The following is a 14,952-nucleotide window of genomic DNA, read 5'->3' as shown; positions in this document are numbered from 1 at the left end:
CTGCAGGAAGGAGTGGGATGGGGGTTGGACACCCAAAGGCTGCGGGGTGTGAGTGTGCTTCCCCTCTCCAGGCTCAGCCCCGGAGGAGGCCCCTGAGAGCTGCACCCATGACCTGCCCTGCCGCTGGCTGGAGGCGGCCGACCTGCAGTCCCACGCGCCCGCCGTCCTGGGCAACGGGACCCGACTGCAGCTGGCGGGGGTCCCGGAGGGCGTGCTGCAGCGGCCGGGCCCCCGCCCCTTCTACTGCTGCACCGGCTGCGGCAAGGTCTTCTGGGAGGGCTCCCACCTGGGCCGCATCACCACACATTTCCGCGAAGTCCTGGAGGGGGCCTCCAGGCCCTGCTGCCCCCCGCCCTGCCCTGTCAGCGGCACCCTCTGAGGACCGGGCCCCGGGCCCCGCTGGTCTGCATCGCCCTCCCAGGCTCCCTGCACACACCCCAGGGCTCCCCACCGCATGCCAGCAGGGCTCCGGCCCGCACAGAGCCTGGGGCAAGGTGGAGGGGCTCAAGGCTTTCCACACGGGCAGGATGCTCGGACCCTGCGCCGAGAGCCGCCTGGCATTCGGGAATGAGGCCGGCGGAAGCGGGAAGGATACGCCTGGCGGAGGGAACGGCACAAAGGCCCAAGGGGGGCCCAAGTGGGGCTCAGTGGGCTGGGGGGCGGGGGCACAGGCCCCCCCACCGTGCCCGTGGCCCTCTCCCTTTGCTGTGGCAGCCCCTACCCCCCGATCCCGCCACTACCCCACTCTGCTGGCATTCTCAGGCCAAGGGCCAAGCCTCCAGGCCAAGCAGGGCAGGACCTTCCCCCAAGTAGTTCCCAGCCAGGCTGGCCCTCTGGGGTCCTCCAGTTCCTGGGGAGTAATATGGTGGGGGGGAGCTTCCCAGGGACAGGGTAGCCAGGCGTCGCAGCCACCCTCTAGGAAGACATCCATTGTGTACTGGAAGGCCATGGCCTGGAGGGGAGGTGGCCCCTCTGAGTCTGTGGCTCTGGCCCCCTTGCTGGCCTCCTGCCCCCACCCCCCGCCACATGGAGGCTGGGCGGCCTCCTCTCGTGAAAGAGGCAGCAGCCGAAGTCAGAGGGGGCTGCACACAAGACCCTCTTCTTCATCCACTCGGAGGGAAACTGAGGCGCAGGCACTCATGGCTGGCACCCCGAGGGCGCATGGGCACTGGTGCCAGGTGGGCAGGGAGAGGAGCCTAGACAGCACCTTGCCCTCGCTGCCTCCTCCTGCCTCACCCCCCAGGAATGTGCCTCCCCCCCACATCCCTTTCCTGTCCTTCCTGCCTGGAGCGGAAACCGGCTCGGATTTGGCTGAGGAGCCCAGGCGGAAGCTTCAGGGCTGCTGGGGCCTGGGAGCTGGGGCGGGGTTGCCGCCTCTGCCCGGGGCGGGGAACACCTGCAGGCCCAGGTGTGATGGCCTCAGACCAGGTGGGCACTGGTCGTGCCAGGCCTGCCTCCGCCCGGGCTGGGGGTCATGCTGAAAGGCCATACAGACGAACTGCCACATCCCCCAGCCTCTTCTTTCCCTGGAAGTGCCCCCAGGTGCTCCGACAGACCCCAGCAACTCTGGGGTCACTGCACAGACGGACGGAGAGGCTTTGAGGCCAGGGCCAGGCTGGGTGGGCTCTGTGTCAGGGCCAAGTCAACAAACTAGCCTCCCCCACCTTTTGGTCACTGCTGAGCCTGAGGGTCAAGCTGGGCTGCCAAGGTGAGCAGCAAGCCAGACCCCCCCCCCAGGGGCGGGGCACCCTCTGTGGTTGGGGTGATGCTTCCAAGAGCCAGACCGCCAGCCCTGTCCTAGGCGGCAGCCCCGAGCCTGCTCTCCTCCGGCGGGGTAAGGAGGAAGCCGCCAGGGTGCTGGCCCCACTGCCAGTCCCAGCTGCTTCCTGGAAGTTCTCCTCTGACCCAGGGCCCTGGGGTTGGTTGCAGCTGGCCCTCAGCAGAAAGAGGCCAGAACAAGGGACAAGCGTGGGGAGACGGGAGCCCAAGTCTCTTTGCTGTTCCTCTGGGCAGGCCCAGCCCCAGCACCCCTCTGCCCTGTGTATCTCTAGAGGGAGAAGAGGGTGGCCAAGCGGCCCTTGTCAGTGTGCCCCTCACAGCAGCGCTGGTGCCACCGAGCCTGCCTCCCACCTCCCCACCCCTCTGCTGCCCAGGCTGGCTGTCTCCCTCCGGGGACCCTCCAGGGCTCACGTGCTCGCTGCCCTCCTAGCCTGGCTCTACAGCAAACCCCGGGTCCGGAGCCATCAGAGGGTCCACCCAAAGAGCCTTCTGAGGCCCCAGGATGCCTTAGACCCCCTTCCAGGCCAGGGGGTCAGGCACCATGCCCCCAGGGTGGGCTCCCGTCCCAGTGTCAGGCCATGCCCTGCAGCCTGCCCGGCAGGCCAGAGCCCAGCACTGATTGTCTGCCGCAGTTCCTGCCCTGGGCGTCCTTCCTCGGCTCTGGCTCTGGCCGAGGGCTGAGTGTTTGTTATTTGATCTCTATCCTCTCTCGGCCCTTCTACCAGGTGTCTGGACTGCTGGGAAGAAACACTCTCCTCTTTCCCACGCTCCCCGACACATTTTAATGAATTAGCTGGAAGCCCCGCCCCCACTGCCCGCCTGCTTGCTTGCCTCCCTCCCCCGCCTGGTGCCTTTAAGGTGGCCGCAGGCCTTGGCCCAGCTCTGGGCAGCCGCCTCTTCTGCGTGGTCCTCCCCAGGCTGCCCCACCCAATCTTCCCAGCCCATATCCCAGAATGCTCCCCAGGCTGCCCCACCCCTGCCCACACGGCCTCCCCACCGCCCACTGCTCTGAGTCTGGAAAGGAAGAAGGGGCCCTTTGCGACCCCAGCCTCCGCCCCTCCATGGCCCTGTGGGTTGGCGCCCCTGGGCCAGGATCCTCGGAGCTGATGCAGAGAAAGATGGGGCACAGCCGCGTGGTCAGAGGTCAGCGGGTCTCTACGGGTCCCAACTCAGGGCTTTCTCCCTCCCAGCCAGGGAACCACCGACCTGTTTGTGGAAGTGATACCACCAAGAGAGCCGCAAACACCAGAGGGGGTTTCTCTGAGCCCCAGGGCAGGCCCGAGCCATGTTGGGCCTCTCCCCCTCCCTCCAAGGCATTTGGAACAAATGTCTTCCTTCTGGACTGCTCCTTCAGCAAACGGGGTGAGGGCCCTGGGACCCCTCTCCTCTCCTTTCCTCGACCGGGGCAGCTCCTAGCGTGTGGAGCAGACCAGCTCAGAATGAAATGACCCACCCCCAGTCACGGTGGAGAATTCCATCTGCTCCCCAGGGACACTGTGACCGTCACCTGAACCCCACAATGGCAGGTCTGGCTACACCTGTGCGACCCTCACACAGAACCCTGGCTGTGGCAGGAGACAACCTCTGCCTAGACTCTTATGGCCACGCTGGTCCAGCTGGGGGGCACCCAAACCACCGATTTCATGCCCCGTGGTGGCGGCCGCACGTTCCCACGCGGAGCTCACAGGGCCCCTTTGTCTGCCCTCCCTGAAGCCTCGCGGTGTCAATGGGGCTTTTCTCCCAGGCTCTGCTCCCTGGCACAGCAGGGTCTCCAAGATGCCCTTCTTCAGGTCCGGGGACCTGAGCCCACCTGGGCTAGGGCCTGTCTTGGAGCCCACTGCCTTCCGGGGGCGGCCCTGGGCACCGTCCAAAGCTGAGGATGTGTTCTCAGAGGGCCCTGCCGTCCATACCCAGCCCTGTTCCCGGGAGAAGCAGGGGGCTACATGCCTGCCTAGCAGGTCACAGCCCTGCATGGGGTCTCATGCTCGCTCACCTGGTCTGAGAGTCACGGTCCAGAGGGAGTTACAGGCCCCAATGGACAGGGCCTATGCCCTCTTTCCTGGTACCAGGGAGTTGTCGGGAAGGGGGTGCTGAAGGTGACCAAGTATGGACACCTGCCCTCCAGGTGTCCACACTCCAGCAGCATCTGTTCCCAGGCCCCCTTACTGGGCCCAGGGACACTTGCGGCTAAGATGAGCGGGACAAGGGAAGGGTTTCTGATACCAGCAGCCCCCAGCTCCCAACCACAGCTGGACCTAGCACAGAGCTCCGCCAAGCCTGGGCTTACCCAACTGCACAGTGGGGAGCTCCTGGGGGGACCAAATCTGAGCGGAACAGCTGGACCACCAGGCAGACCGCCAGCCTCGGGGAGACCAAAGTGAGGGACTCCGGGAGCTCCAGCCGTCAGGAGGACCCCACAACTGGCCGCTGCAGTCAAGCCTGAGGGTAGCTGACCAGAGGCAGCCAGCCCTGGGTGGCCTTACCCAGTTTTGCCTATGGTTTGGCTGTGACTCCCCCAGAGCACACAGCAAGATGGGGCACCCCACGCACGTGTCCAGACCTGGACCAGCAGGCAGACAAAGCACGGGAGCCCATCCCGAAAGGAGGCCTAGCAGGGTGGTCTCCCCTGATGAGGCCTGGCTGCCTGGTGGGAACTCCCAGCGGCTTCTGTTGGAGAGCAAGCTCCCGGGGGGCTCCCGGCTGCCCCAAGCCTGTTGCTTTGAGACCATTCCTGCCCGATTCCCAGCCACCGCAGCCCAGTTATAAACTGTAAAATCCTAATGAGGAAATTTGGCGGCAGTATTAGAGCATCAATAAAAAATGGGTTTACAGTTTGGAAATGAGTCATTTCTGGGTTTCCTTTCCCAGCGGCCCTTGGCGCCTTACCTGGGGCTGCTCACCTCCCCCCCCCCCATCCCTAGTTGTGCTAATGGAGGTGGCCCAGCAGAGGGAAGCAGGCCCTGAGGTCCCGCTGACTGGCCTTACCCCTCCCCTTGGAGGAGCTTCTGAGCGGGAGTGGGGTGGAGAGGGGCGGCCCCAGGCTTGCTCTGGACTGGAGAGGGGCGGCCCCAGGCTTGCTCAGGTAGACCCCTGCTTCTTGGTCGGGGCGGCGCCGCGGAGTTCGGCTCCTCAAGCCAGCCAGGCTGGGGAGGAAACGCGGGATGACCGGGCCGCCAGAGGAGCGGCCCGCGTGCAGGAAGGACCGCGTGGCTGTGGTCACACGCCCGAGCTGTTTGTGGAGTTGGCCCCCGGCAGGAGCTTGTGTCCTGGAGGCCAGGCTGGGCCAGTCTTGTCGCCGCGCACCCGGCGTGCTAGGGACGCGGAGGGTCTAGGGCAGGCGCTCCGGAAAAGCGCGGAGCGAGACTCGGGTCTCTACCTGGGCCTCCCGGGTCTGAAACGCCCGCGAACCCACCATGGGAGGCCGCCCTCGGGTCCACCTCGGGGCCGCGCTCGGCCGGGGATCAGGCCTGGGTCTGTCGGAGCCGGGAGCTTGGAATTCCCCGGGTGGCCGGAGGGAGCGTAGGCGGGACGACGGCGGAGATGCGGAGAGCCCCAGGGCGCGTGGAGCAAGGGCTCCCCGCTCCACCTTCCCCCACCCCCACCCCTCCAGGCCCCCTCACCGCCAACCACCGCCACCTGGCCCCCCGCCGGCGACCAGCGCCCCCTGCGGAGAAGCGCGCTGCAGCCCAAGCACGCCCCGCCCCCGCCCGCCCCCGCCCCGCCCCGACGTGGGCGCCGCCCAATCGTAGGGCCGCCGGCGCGCGCGTCACGGGTGCCCCATTGTTATGCAAATATAAAGGGGGGTAAAAGGCGGCCTGGCGCGGCGGGCGGGCGAGAGCAGCTGCGCGTGGGGAGGCGCGTGGGACCCGCGTGGGAGCAGCAGCAAGCAGGGACCGGGAACGCGCGGCGCCGCCGCCGGGCCCACAGGCCCCCGCGAGCGCAGTGCCCGCCCCCGTCGCCCGCCCACCCGGGCGCGGCTGGATGCGGCGGGGGCCCCGCGGCGGCGGCGCCCGGTCCCCAGCGCCCGGAACGCCCAGGAGCGGCGTGCGGGGCCCGGGGGCTCCGCGCCCTCCATGCGCCGAGGCGCGCCCCGAGACAGCCAGGGGCCCGCGCCGCAGCCGCCGCCGCCGCCGCCCGCGCTGAGCCCCGGCGCGGCCCGCGGCCCGCGCCCGGCGGCAGCATGAGCCAGGCCGAGCTGTCCACCTGCTCGGCGCCGCAGACGCAGCGCATCTTCCAGGAGGCCGTGCGCAAGGGCAACACGCAGGAGCTGCAGTCGCTGCTGCAGAACATGACCAACTGCGAGTTCAACGTGAACTCGTTCGGGCCCGAGGGCCAGACGGCGCTGCACCAGTCGGTCATCGACGGCAACCTGGAGCTCGTGAAGCTGCTGGTCAAGTTCGGCGCCGACATCCGCCTGGCCAACCGCGACGGCTGGAGCGCGCTGCACATCGCCGCGTTCGGCGGCCACCAGGACATCGTGCTCTATCTCATCACCAAGGCCAAGTACGCGGGCGGCGGCCGGTGATGCCCATCCCCGGACCCGGACGCGGGCCTCGAGCGTGTCGTCTGCTGTACCTTCCCGCCAACTACCTCGGTGCGCACCGGGCTCTCCGGCCCAGAGGCCACGACGAGTCAGGCGCGCGCGTCCGCGCCCACGGGGGCCGCGCGGCGCCCGCTGCCAGGGGTCGACGCCCCCGCGCGGCCGCCGGGACCCGGGCCGAGGGCTTCCCACGGCCCCGCCCGCCGCCTCGTGGTGGTGGGGGGGCGTTGTGCGGGAGGTGGGGGCGGGGCGCGGGCTGCAGCCCCTTTGAAATTTGAGTCTCGCTACCAGCAAGTTCGGAGTTCCCGAGACACCGGATCCTCCGGGCAGAATGTTTTCTCCCGAAGGTGGAAAGCGGGCGTCGGGGACGCCGGCCTCGGGGCGCCCCGCCGCCCGCAGGACCCGCGGCCGAAGCCCGCAGTCGCCTAGGGGCCACGGCGGGGCGTCTGCGGCCCGGACGCGCGATGGTGGAGACGCTTCGCTGTTCCTGGGGTTCTAAACTATTTATCATGTGTGTGTATATTTGTGGGTGAAGTTTGTGCGCCTGATTTTTTTTTTTTTTTTTTTTTTTTTGGAAAATACTGTGCGTGGTCATTGCGGTTATAGGGGAGATGCATTTCTGTTTCCTAGTCTTAAAACTAAAACTTGAGTCTGTCGTTTCTTGGTTGCACTGAAAATACCGCCCCGCCCGAAGGCTCTCCCGTGCTGGTCCCTCTGCCTCCGTTCTCTCTCCCCTCCCCCTCGCCCCTGCCTCCTCCCGTCCGTCTCTCCTTCTTACACTCGGACACACAGCTCCGAGGGAGCTGTGGAAGCCCCGGGCCTCCCTCTGCCCTCTCCTGGGGAGGCCACCATCCCCCAAACCTGCTGGCTTCGCGGAGTCTCCTCGGCAGCATGGGTGCTCGGGTGTGGCGGTGGGGGGCGGGGCGGGCGGGGATCAGGATACCTTTTCTAGTGAGTTCTATTACAGTTAGTCTGTTGAACACTTTTTTTAAAAAAGTAAATGGATTTGCCACGATTGAATGTCATAACATTTATGACAGAATATAAAATATTAACATATTTTAAGCCAAGTTTTAGGTGTATTTTTTGAATCTTGGTTATAAACCCAATTTTAAAGGGCGTTGTATCCAGCGTTGTGAAGGCAACAGTGTACCCATATTTATATTTTTATAAAATACCTATAAGACTGTGAATCTCTTGTGCTAATTGCTGAGTGAGTTGAAGGACTGTTTTGCCCCTCTTCGGTCTCCCGGAGCTTCAAGGACCCGATTCGAATCCGAAAAATCCTGTCATGGGGGAGGGGCCGCGCGGGGACCTGGGCCGGAGGCGGGGCTTCTGCGTCACTTTCTGTCCCGAAAGGCGCCCTTCCTGGTCTCCGAGGTTCCAATTTTCTATGCAACCCCACACCCCTTGTTGTTTTGATCCTGAGAAATAAAAGGGAGGCTGAATTATTCAAATTTAAATGAGGCTTCCCCTGGGTAGAAGTGCTGCTGACCCTTCGTGCAAAAATGGGGAGCACTTGAGGACACAGGTGGGTGGAGGCCCTTTGTGCGTGGCTGGTCAGCCCCGGGCAGTCATCTGTGGCTTTTTATAAACCCTTGTGTGAGCAGAATATATTGATAATGTCAGTGAAACAAGCAGACATTGAAACTGAGGCACAGATTACTCCAAAAGGAGTTTTTCTGTATATTTTTTCTAGATGCAAATACCTTTTTAATTATGTTAATTAATGTTAAGACTTTCTAGGCTTATATGGAAGCTGTATGTGGGTCCTGGTATGATCACTTCTAACTGGATAAAGTCAGCACATTCCTGAGTGTACGAAATAGACTTGTAGCCCAGCATGAAAAATTTATGAATAAATTTTTCATTAATTTTTTTTTTTAATTAAAAAAGTTTGTTGCTTCTTCTTGGTCTTGGCACCCAGGAGGAGGGTCAGGCTGCAACATGCTGGGTGCCGTCTCCACAACGCTTGGCTTGTCTTCACCAAAGACAGCCTGGCTCTGGGCTCAAGGGCCAGCCCCAGTTGGCCCCATATGGGATTCGTGAGGTGCCCGGGGAGGACCCTCTCCCAGCTGAGGGGAGCCTAGGCCACCCTGAGAGCGCTCAGAACCAGCCCACAAGCCGTTTCCCCAGCTACCTGGCAAAGCGGCTGAGGCCTCTATGTGGAAAGTTCTTGAAGCTCTTCCCACCCCCGAGGCAGCCGGAGATGAAGCAGGCCCTCAGATGACCGGGCCCTTCTGCCCACCACCGCTTTCCTTTGCTGTGGCTTTATGCCGGACCATGGGCTGCGCAGAAGGGGTGTTTCTTAAATCTGGGGAACATTCCCGCTGCTCCCTCCTGTCCACTGAGAGTCCGGTTTGTTCTCTCTGCTGGTGGCATCTGGGCGCTGGGGACGCCAGCCTGCCCCCGGGAGCACAGGCCCCAGGGTAGACCGTGCCCCTGGGTGTGCGAGGGGAGCACAGAGCTGGGCGTCTGATCCTCACCCTACAGGATGAGCAGTCTCTTGGCTCACAGACCTGGGATGCCCCCAGGGCCCTGGGGCCTTATGAGAACAGAGTGCAGGGGAGGTCAGCAGTGGACCCCGAGGAGGGAGAGCCGGAGAAGGGAACAGCGTTTTCTTGTACCTCGGAGCCCTCTACAGCAGCCAAAGGGCGACAGCTTCCTGTCAGCCGGTCCTCGGTCCCAGTCCTGCAGACACACTGCCCTTCCCACACTGGCAGCTTCCAGGTCCTCCTCTGCACAACCTGCTCTGTTCCGGCCCGAGGGCTTTCTGAGCCTGTTCTCCTGTGGGTGAGGTAGACTGGCCTCGGACACCGGTAGAGGGGAGGGGAAGATCCGATGTAAACCAGCTCCCAGGGGAAGCGGTGCCCACTGCACTGGCGGGCAGAGTGCACGGAGGGTGCCAGGCCTGCCAGGCCTCGAAAGGGGGAGTTGGGAGAATGTGGGCTTTGTGGGGCGTTCCGGACAATGCAGTCAGGCCTGGGCACTCTGGGTGGCCCGCGGGCAAGCAGGACCAGACCTCCGGCTCCCTCGAAGGCACTGTCGCCCAGGAGAGATGGAGGAACCCGGCTCAGAACCCGCAGCTAACGCTCGGTCCCAGCCTCAGCTGCCAGGGAGGGGTCTGGTTCCCAGGCCCCGTGGAGCAGGAGCACTGGGACACCTCCCAGGCACCAGCCGCCACCCTGGGAGACGGTCTGCTGTCCGTGGCTCCCCAAAGTCCTCCCTCTGAGAGACGCATTTGACTGAGAAAGGCTTTGTGCTCCTCACAGAGAAATCGTTCTCTCTCAGGCACAGACAAAAAGGAGGCCAGGCCCTGCTCAGTCCCACAGCTGTGGAGTTGGCCTGGTGGGGCTTGGGGGTCTTTCTTCCCCAGGTGCTGCTCTGTGCACAGACGCCCCCGCCCCCAGCCTGGGTCCTGGCTGCTGGTGAGAGACCCTGGGGTGCTAAAGACACCTATTCAGGGGCGGTTCACGTCCCTTTCATTGGTGGTGGCCCCAGGACACAGACGCACACGACAACCGCATCCCTCCTCCCACCGTCTGGGGAAGGCAAGGCAGGCAGGGCAGCTTCTCTGCTCAGAATGTCTGTGCTCAGGAACCAGTGCCAACGGGCCAATGGTGTCACCTGGAAGCCCCTCCCCAGGTGGCCCTTCAGGGGCAGAAGCCTCCTCTCCAGCCTTTGTGGCCAGCATAAGAAAGAAGTCAGAGCTGACCTACACCTCTGTCTGGCTCCAGGATCCACAGGTCCGCTGTGGAGGCCAAGTGCAGGTCCCAGCCAGGAGCACTGAGGACACCCAGGGCGGAGGGGTCCGTCGGCAGGGGCTGGGCCGCTGGGAAGTCCTGGGGTGCTTGCCAAGGAGAAGGGGAGACAGACCAGACGGACAAGGGTAGGGCCTCCCCCACCACCCCCAGTCAGGAGTGATGGCGGCTCCAACTGTCTATCTCTCTGACCTGACCCCAGCCAGACACAGGAAGTGTTTACTGTTGGAATGGATGCCAGAGAGAGACCAGGAAATGCAGGAAAATGGTCAGCCAGAAAGAGTGATGTCTAAAGTCAACAGGCGTGGGAGCCAGGGCAGAGCCTGCCAGAGGAGGGAGGGCAGGATTGGAGGGCGGACCAGGGAGGGGGCGGTCAGGAGAAGCAGAGGGAAGGGGCTGCCCTCTGGCTCCCACCCCCGAAGGTCTGGGGGCAGCTCCAAGAGGCGGCTGTCACCTGGAAGGGGGGGAGGGAGAGGGTGCCGGACCCAGGGGGCGGCTGCGGAACAAAGGCAGGGCCCAGGTCCTGAGGGCCTGGGTGAGAGGGGCCGTGGGAGGTCTGGGAACCTCCCAGACAGCTCCTCCGGGAGGCCTCCAGCGCAGCCTCCTCCTGGGGCTTGGGGTCTCTGGAGGCCGCCCTCCCCCACCTCCCACTGCACACTTGCCTCTGCGGCCCAGCTTCCTGCTCCCCCTCCAGCGCTCCCTCCCCTCCATCCTCGTCGGGCGCATTCTTCTGCTTGGCTGTACGTCGAGCCGTCCCTCCGCGCGCGTCTGTCTGTCTTTCTTCTCCTGCCCCCTCCAAAGCCATGGCCCCCATTCATTCTCGAGGCCTCTGCCCTTTCCTCCGCGCGGGTCCCCGCTCGGCAAGCAGCTGCTATGCTAATGAAGGCGGAGGGAGGTGGGGGACCGGCGGGCAGGGGGAGGCTGCCCCCCCCCCCGAGGTGGGGGGGCAGCAGAGGCGCAAGAGAGAGGCGCTGGTGGGGGAGTCCCGCTGGAGGGCGCGGCTTGGGGGACGGGGGGGGGGGGGGGGGACCGGCGTGGGGAGGTTGCGGGTTCTGCACTGGGAGGGGCTGGGAGGGGGGGCGCAGGGCTGGGCAGTGGGGACCTTGGCCCGGGATGGGGGGCGGGCACTCACAAAGGCCCGGGTTGTGTGGGGGCACGGGGGCTGCCCCCGCCGCTCTCAACTAAAAGCCCATCCTGCGCACCCACTCGCCAGGCGCGGGGTGTCGGGGGTAGAGACCAGCTGTCATCTCTGTTCTGGGGTCACGGCCTGGGATGCGCAGCCCCCTCCCGCCCCCGCAGACCCTACGGCGCTTGCGGGCCGCAGTGCGCCCTCCGCTCGAAGGGGTCTGAACCGAGACGGATGGCCGGGCGCTCCCGCCTGCTCCAGGCCTGGAGGGTTGGACACTGAGAGGGGTACGGGGTGGGGGAGTCCCCCAGAAGCGCGCCTGAGCATCCCGGGCCTCAGTGAGACTGGGGAGGGGGCCGAGCTAACAGGCGGCCACCCCGCCCCGGCGTTCGAGGGACTACGGGGGTGGGGTGGGGTGGGGAAAGGCCCCCCCTCCCTGCGAGCCTGGCTCTTGGCGCCCGGTAAGCCTCTGCCCCTTCCCGACCTCGCCCCCCGGCTCAGGAGAGAACCCACGAGTGGAGGCTGCGGGGAGCGTTCCCAGCGGGTGGGGGCTGTAGCGAGGGGCGTCCCGCGCTAGGGGGCCCCGGGAGGGCCCAGCTCCAGCCGGGGCGCCGGCCCAGGGCGGCGCTGCGCGGGCTGTGCTGCCGCCCTGCGGCCGCGGCGAGCACTGCGCCACAAGCCCCGGCGTCCCAGGGTCCCCGACAAGCACTACCCCGCCGGCCGTTCGCCGCGCCCACGCGTGCACTCCCGGCCTGCTGAGGACACCCTGGAGGCCACCCCAGGTCTGCGGAAGGGGCACGTGAGCGGACCCCGTGGTGGTTCCCCAGAGGAGGCGGGGCCTGGGAAGCGAGCCCATCATGGTCGGGCAAGTGACCGGCTGCGGTGTCCTGGTCTCCCTTGGGCCCAGCAGGGAAGAGGGGCACCCCAGGGCCCTGGGGCCACAACGAGCGGATGGGCAGCAGGACCCAGGATCTGTCGCAGCCCTGTGGACGTGGCCCCCGGGGCCTGTCACACTTCAGGACCCAGATCACGTCTCAGACCAACCATGGGGGGTGGGCGAGGGGGGCGCCCAGATCGCTGCCCAGAGCCTGGAGCCTCGGCAGAGGGCTTGGGGGGTGGGTAGAGCTGGCACTGGAGTTGACACCCCTGCTGTCTCCGCACCCCATTTCAGGGGACGTGGTGACGATGGGCAAGTGAGAGGAGGGAGCGTCTGTTCTGACTCCCGCCTGCTTAGGCCTGGGGGCTGGAGACCCAGTTCACACCTGGCCCGGGCTCCCCCAGTGCATAAAACCCGCTCTGCAGGTCTGTGGGCCTCCCCACGAACACCCTGGGAACAAGGGCCCCCAAGGAAACCAAGCCCGAGACACCCCATGAACCGTCCGGCAAGATCGGACGAAATCCAAGCCCGCAGTGGCCTTAACTAGACACAATGTATCTCTCAGCGCAGAAGTCGGAGTGGGTGGTCCGGGGCGGGGTGCGGCCTCAACGGCCAGGCCCCTCCGATGCCCTGGGCTCTGAGGGGTCTCGACCACAGGGCTCGGACCGCGGCCGTCTAGTCCGCATTCCTGCCAACAAACGGGAAGAACTAGCGCTTTGGAGCCTCTGCTCCAGGATCACTTCTCGGGAGAGGAGCCGGCCTCATCTGCTCACACCCCATTGGCTGGAGCGTTGTCACATGACCAGCCTCGCTGTAAGGGAGACTGGGAAATGTAGTTTCTAGTCAGTGCAGCTCCCTGGTTAAATGGGGTCATAGAGAAAGAAAGGCTGGTAATCTGGAGGTGGGGAGGTGGGTGGCTGTCAGTGCCTGCCTTGGTGACATCAACATCGTCCGAGCCATGTTGTCAGGTGACAGGAAACAAAGGCAAAAGAAAAATTATACTTCCTTACTGGTGTAGGAAAGACGTTAGGGTTCAAAACCTATGGCCAAGAAAGAATTCTTGAGATGTCTTTGGTGCAAAAAGGTGATTTTTGTAAACCATGGGGACAGGACCCATGGGCAGAAAGAGTTGCACGGGGGTCATGAGGGTCGGCCTGTTACATACTCTCAAGCGGGGAGGGGGATGGTTAAGGGTAGAATAAGTCTCTAAGGGATTTTGGAAGCAAGATTTTCAGGACATTGAGAGGGCTCGCTATTTTGGGGGAAAGGATCATTTATCATCATCTAATAAAACCTTAGTCATGAGACCCTGGAGATGGCTATTGGTGGGCCATAGGCTTGGGGGATGATTGACAAAACGTATGTTGGGGGTTTTAGAGATAAAGGTCCAAAGGAATTTTTTTACTTTAAAGTAGACTTACAGGATCGTGGGCGAAGAGGAAGGGGAGTCAGGCTAGGATTGCCTTTTGCCCTCAGCACAGTATTTACATGGAGGCAGCTGAGTCCCTAGAGGAGGGTCACTCTCCTGCTTCAAGGACTTGTCAGTGGGCCATAAGGAATTTTAATTTTTTCTTCTGCCTTTGTTTCCGGTATCACTTACTACTTAGTTTGCTCAGTGAGCAAGGCTGCTGGTCCCTCTGCCTGCCACTCCCCCTGCTGGTGCTCTCTCACTCTCTTGCTCACCCTCTGACAAATAAACAACTAAAATCTTAAAACAACAACAACAACACCTTTCTGCACCAAACACGCCTCAGGAACCCTTTCCTGACCGTTTGCTCCAAACCCCATTCCCTACCATCAGGCAGAACTGTCGGTGCTTCGTGCTGTGTCTTGTCCTCGCAGCTGCAAACACATCCAGCGCCGTAGGCTTGGAAGTCCGTGTGGCACGACCTTCCAGGGACTAACACTGTCCAACAACGGACGGAGCAGAGAGAGAACAGGGGCGCGCCTGAGCGCGGAGAGAACCAGCCTTGGGCTGCCCCGGCATCTGCGCTCCCAGCCGGGCCCAGCCTACCGCACGCTGAGGCAACGCGAGAGGCAGGATGCTGGCACTGATGGGTCTGCTGAGGCCAGGTCAAGGGTGCCCTCTGGTCCTATTTTCCACGGCAGAGCCCGCGCTACGGGGCCGGCAAACAGTGCAGCGCTTGGGTAGCCAGCAGGAGAGCGAGCCCCTTTCAGCCCCTTTCAGAGGCTCAGGAAGGCTCCAGGCCCGCCCCGCAGAGAAAGGGTGGTGCGCGGCTGTGCCCAGCGCTCAGGCCCACGGGCCGGGCCGGGTCCTTTCGTCCGCCTCCCTCTCCCTTCTGGGGAGGAAAGTAATGAGGAACTCAGCAGTTGGCTCGCCAAGTCCAAGTCGACTCCTTCTCAAGGCTTCCTGCGGTGTCCTTCTGTGGGTGGCTTCTTTTCATTTTATTCTAAGCTGAAAGAAAATCGTTAGGTTTATCATTATTCTGAACCGGCAACTTTATTGTGGCGTAATTTATACACAACAAAGTGCCGCCATCTGGAGTGTGTAAGGGCCGGCGCTGTCGGTGTGTGACTGATTCCACAGAGTAGTTCCTCATCCCACGAAGCTCTGCCATGCCCCCCACCCCGAGTCGATTCCTCCTCAGCTCAAGCCCCAATCACTGCCAATCAGATTTCTGGCACCACGATCGGCTGTGCCTGTTCTAGAATCATATATAAAAGGGTCGTGTGGGATGTGCATTCTTGGTGTTGCTTCCGACACTTGGCATAATGCTTTTGAAACCCAGCATGTTTCAGTAACTTCTGGGGGGTGTTAGTCTTCTTCTTTTTTTTTTTCTTTCCTATTTTTTCTTCACTAGAAATGTCTGGCTGGTACCACACCAAACACAGGTTAGGTCTCAGTGGT

At 63.4% G+C, this 14,952-nt stretch overlaps 2 protein-coding genes across 5 annotated transcripts in view; both read left to right on the top strand.

Annotated features, from left to right (window-relative positions):
• Positions 1–4,613, top strand: part of EXD3 (exonuclease 3'-5' domain containing 3) — a 78,421-nt gene extending 73,808 nt beyond the window's left edge. For all 4 annotated transcript variants that reach the window (XM_082696411.1, XM_082696409.1, XM_082696410.1 and 1 more), the window contains one exon: positions 72–4,613. In XM_082696411.1, the coding sequence (XP_082552537.1) occupies positions 72–379 (308 nt within the window). In that variant the 3' untranslated portion in view covers positions 380–4,613. The remainder of the gene's footprint in view (positions 1–71) is intronic.
• Positions 4,614–5,591: 978 nt separating this feature from the next.
• Positions 5,592–7,512, top strand: NRARP (NOTCH regulated ankyrin repeat protein). Its single transcript, XM_082696476.1, has one exon. It carries the CDS (start codon positions 5,960–5,962, stop codon positions 6,302–6,304), a length of 345 nt encoding a protein of 114 aa, XP_082552602.1. The 5' UTR covers positions 5,592–5,959; the 3' UTR covers positions 6,305–7,512.
• The last annotated feature ends 7,440 nt before the right edge of the window (positions 7,513–14,952 follow it).

This window comes from Mustela nivalis (genome assembly GCF_964662115.1).
Source record: "Mustela nivalis genome assembly, chromosome: 13".
NCBI classification, from domain to species: domain Eukaryota; kingdom Metazoa; phylum Chordata; class Mammalia; order Carnivora; family Mustelidae; genus Mustela; species Mustela nivalis.
This window is presented reverse-complemented; position numbering and strand designations above follow the sequence as displayed.